This window comes from Nanorana parkeri, unplaced genomic scaffold, assembly GCF_000935625.1.
Source record: "Nanorana parkeri isolate BGI_ZX_2015 unplaced genomic scaffold, ASM93562v1 scaffold1667, whole genome shotgun sequence".
Classification (NCBI taxonomy): domain Eukaryota; kingdom Metazoa; phylum Chordata; class Amphibia; order Anura; family Dicroglossidae; genus Nanorana; species Nanorana parkeri.
Genome location: NW_017307935.1, coordinates 184924 through 188942, shown reverse-complemented (window position 1 = coordinate 188942; position 4019 = coordinate 184924). Strand labels below are relative to the sequence as shown.

At 43.4% G+C, this 4019-nt stretch overlaps 1 protein-coding gene across 1 annotated transcript in view; it reads right to left on the bottom strand.

Annotated features, from left to right (window-relative positions):
- Nucleotides 1–2667, bottom strand: part of LOC108799241 (adseverin-like) — a 47074-nt gene extending 44407 nt beyond the window's left edge. The window contains exon 1 of the mRNA XM_018571076.1: nt 2475–2667. Within this exon, the coding sequence (XP_018426578.1) occupies nt 2475–2667 (193 nt within the window). The remainder of the gene's footprint in view (nt 1–2474) is intronic.
- Between the last annotated feature and the right edge of the window lie 1352 nt (nt 2668–4019).

Genomic DNA, 4019 nt, shown 5'->3' with positions numbered 1-4019 from the left:
TATGTAAAAAATCCAGCTGCCCAATACCAGTGAGTAGATCCTTCTTATTGTGTTTACTACTGAACTGTGCGTTCCTTACATCTGACCACTGCACACTGTGCATTCCTTACATCTGACCACTGCACACTGTGCGTTCCTTACATCTGACCTCTGCACCCTGTGCGTTCCTTAGATCTGACCTCTGCACTCTGTGCGTTCCTTAGATCTGACCTCTGCACTCTGTGCGTTCCTTAGATCTGACCTCTGCACTCTTTGCGTTCCTTACATCTGACCTCTGTGCGTCCCTTACATCTGACCTCTGCACTCTGTGCGTTCCTTACATCTGACCTCTGCATTTTGTGCGTTACTACTGATCTCTTTGCGTTACTTATTACTGACCTCTGCTCTCTGTGCGTTACTTAATCTGACCTCTGCATGTTACTTCCTTAGGGTTATGGTTTTGCGTATAGTTGTTTGTAGAATTAGATATGAGACAGAAATAACATTCTAGCTCTAGAAGCTGTAAATTCCTGGCTGCTGGGATTAAACGCTCGTCTTACAATATGCAATGTACACAGTTCATTTTTAATTATTGTTTGCATTGTCTTTCAATATGGGTGTAAGTGGGGGCCTCATGTTTGAGTTTCGCCTAAGGCCTCACAAAGTCTAGAGCCGCCTCTGTGTATTGTTGCATGAAACGTCAACAAAAAAGACGTTATTCTACCTTGGAGTGCCGGTGTCCATAATTTCCTATATACCATTTAGAGGGTGGCCATCCGTCGACTACTGATGCACCCAACCTATTACTACGGATTAGCGGTAAGGAGTGCAATGGGTACATGGACTGACACTGTGGGTTCAGACACCTTTCTATCAGAACCAGCATTAAAAGAGAACTAAAGCCAAACAAAACACATTTGCTAATGTACTTCTGTGACCCAAACTTAGCATATAGCCGGCTACTGCCCACTATATACTGACAGCGCAGAGCCGTTCCGAGTTTGTCAATGAGTTCAACACCAGGTCAGTACAATAGTACAACCAGAGACCTCAATTGTACCTCTTGCAGACCCACATGTGATCTTGACAGCCCCTCTGCAAAAAGGATATGACCCAGGTTTTAGCTGTCAATACTTGTTAATAAATGGGTGTGGTTACTGGGGGTGTGGCCACTAAAGGGTGTGGCCACTGAGGGGTGTGGTCACTGAGGGGCGCTGTAAAGCTTTCTCGCACAGGGCGCCTAAAGGCCTAAGGCCGGCCCTGATGAAACCTGTTGAGTCAAAAAAGTTCCACCCACTTATATGTTGACATTTTTTTCACTCTGTACAAACAGAGTTATTATGACATATACAGGTGAAACTCGAATAATTAGAATATCGTGCAAAGTTCATTTATTTCACTAATGCAACTTAAAAGGTGAAACTAATATATGAGACTCATTGCATGCAAAGCAAGATAATTCAAGCCGTGATTTGTCATAATTGTGATGATTATGGCTTACAGCTCATGAAAACCCCAAGAACCCCAAATCCACAACCTCAAAAAAGTAGATTATTACATGCAATCAATAAAACAAGGATTGTACATAGAACAATATCGGACCTCTGAAAAGTACAAGCATGCATATGTACTCAGTACTTGGTTTGGGCCCCTTTTGCAGCACTTACTGCAATTACTTTTGCACAATATTCTAATTATTCGAGTTTCACCTGTATGTTTGTAATTATGATAATGAAAGGGTGGTTCTAAAACACCGCACCAATACAATAGTACAAACAAAGATCTGAATTGTAACTCTTGTGGTCCCCCATGTAATCAGTATAGTCCCTTTACAAAAGGATATGTCCCAGGTTTAAGCTGTCAATACTTATTTACAACATATTACCTCCATCTCCTGAAGAAATGGATGCAAAGTCTATGAAACACATCCAGTGAAAAATAGTTCCACCCTACATGTTGAGATTTTGATCATATGTACAAGCAGAGTTAATATGACATATATGGAGTTGTGATGATGAGCTGGAATGATGACCTGTAGGAGGTTCTTTGTATCATATACACTATATGACTATTGCGTCTACCAATTTTATGTTTCTTTTACATTGATACACTTATAAATATTGATGTATTTTTAACAGGTTATATGGTCACGCGACCATTCTGGCACCTTTAATAAAGACCTAATACTCTGCGCAGTTTTCTAATACCTGTTTCATTTCAGAGGTAGGAGAACTTTTAACATCATATCACCAACTGCAACTTGCAATGTTGTATCAGAGAAAAGGACTATAAACCGTTGTCTTGCAGCATTGAGCAGCAAATGACACACAGAACTATAGATTTTGGACAGCAATTGACCCGTTTTTCAGTTAAACTTCTAAGCAAGAGGAGCAAGGAGGCCCCAAAAAACACCAATTTGCCAAGTTTGATTTAGCTGCCCCAAAGTAACTCCTGAAAACCCCTATCATCCATTCCCCAAAATTTCCAAAACTTACCCAACCAGAAATGCAGATTGTAAAGTTTATGCAGCGTCATGTCCACAGTATTCAGTATTAAGTAGGCATCGCCCACATAGAAGCTGCCGTAGAGGGGCTCCGGGACCTCAACCAATTCCATCTTCTCGATCCTCCAGATCTGGCGGCCCGTTTTCTTGCCGGCCTTCTCGAACTCCTTGTGTTTGAGGCCCATGGCTGGCTTGTCATGAGATGGGTACGGACAAGCTCGGGACGTGTACCACTGTGTTTATCAGTTGTAGGGATTCTCTGGCACGGTGCACTGATATAGTAAGAGATGACAGAGGTGTGTCATTCTTTTATCACACCTGGAGCGTATCACATTCTTTCATTATACTGAAAGTCATAGCACTTCCTTCTGCCTGCTTGCAGAACAAAGGACAATCCAGAGGCCAAGATCAATGTGTAAAGTACAAGAACCCACAGCAGCCAGCAGTCACAAACACGGCATCTCCCTTATAACTATCAAAGCGGCAGTAACAAAGTTGGCATCGGTCCCGGGACGGTCCCATGTTATAAAGATTTGTCCCTGTATTTACAACGTTAATCGCACGTGTCTGTGTGATTAATGCACTGTACTAGTATGAACGGACCCTAAAAACACTGACAGACACACACAATCTCACACACGCAGACATTATTTATATACAAATTTTTATTTATTCAAGGTCCACCCAGTCTCCCTTTCTTACAAGAACTGGAGCGGATCCCCAGCCGGTGGTCCAGTGTGGGCTACTGTGCTGTGACGGAGCTCCATCCATATGTGCATTGCTGGTACAGCTCCCTCACGTGTCCTATAGAGATGCCAGGGCACGTGAGGGAGCTGTAAGCAATGCACGTATGGATGGAGCTCCCTCGCAGCCATACCCCCATCCCATCTCAAGCTGACATTCGGCGCTGGGCAGCATATTTTGAATGGCTGCTTGGAGTGAGAACTGGCAGTGCTGCGCAATGGGGAGGCTGAGGAGCCTCTCACCTAGAAAAGTAGAAGGCATACGGTGACCCACTTGGGGTCACGTCCCACAGTTGAAAACCAAGGCTTTAGACGATATGGTTATTGAGACTACTGTATATTTAATTGCAGTTAGGTGACAACCATATTGCATACACACTGGGAATAAATACTCGGGTGACAAGGAAGTAACTAAGCTCTGTTATAGTGTCACTAATATACAGTAGATGAGTGATTACATGGACCCGGCGGACACGCATTGTCTTCTAATCATTGTTTAAAAAAAGTTTCCTATAGATTGTGTACAGTGAGGCATTGAACATCTTAGTAACGACACTAATGGCAACCGAGAATGCTAACATGTCCCTGCTATGAATTGTACTGAATCTGTATAAAGGCAGCCGGGAGGGGTTGTGGGAGCTCATTCTGAAGGAGAGGTGAGTTCTACATAAGAATGAAGACAGAGGGGCAGATTCGGCATATGGGGCTCCTGAGGGCCGCTCACTGACTGAGATACAAAAGCAGGACCCTGTCATGGAGCTGCTCTCAGGAGTTCCGTCTGCATTGCATCAACA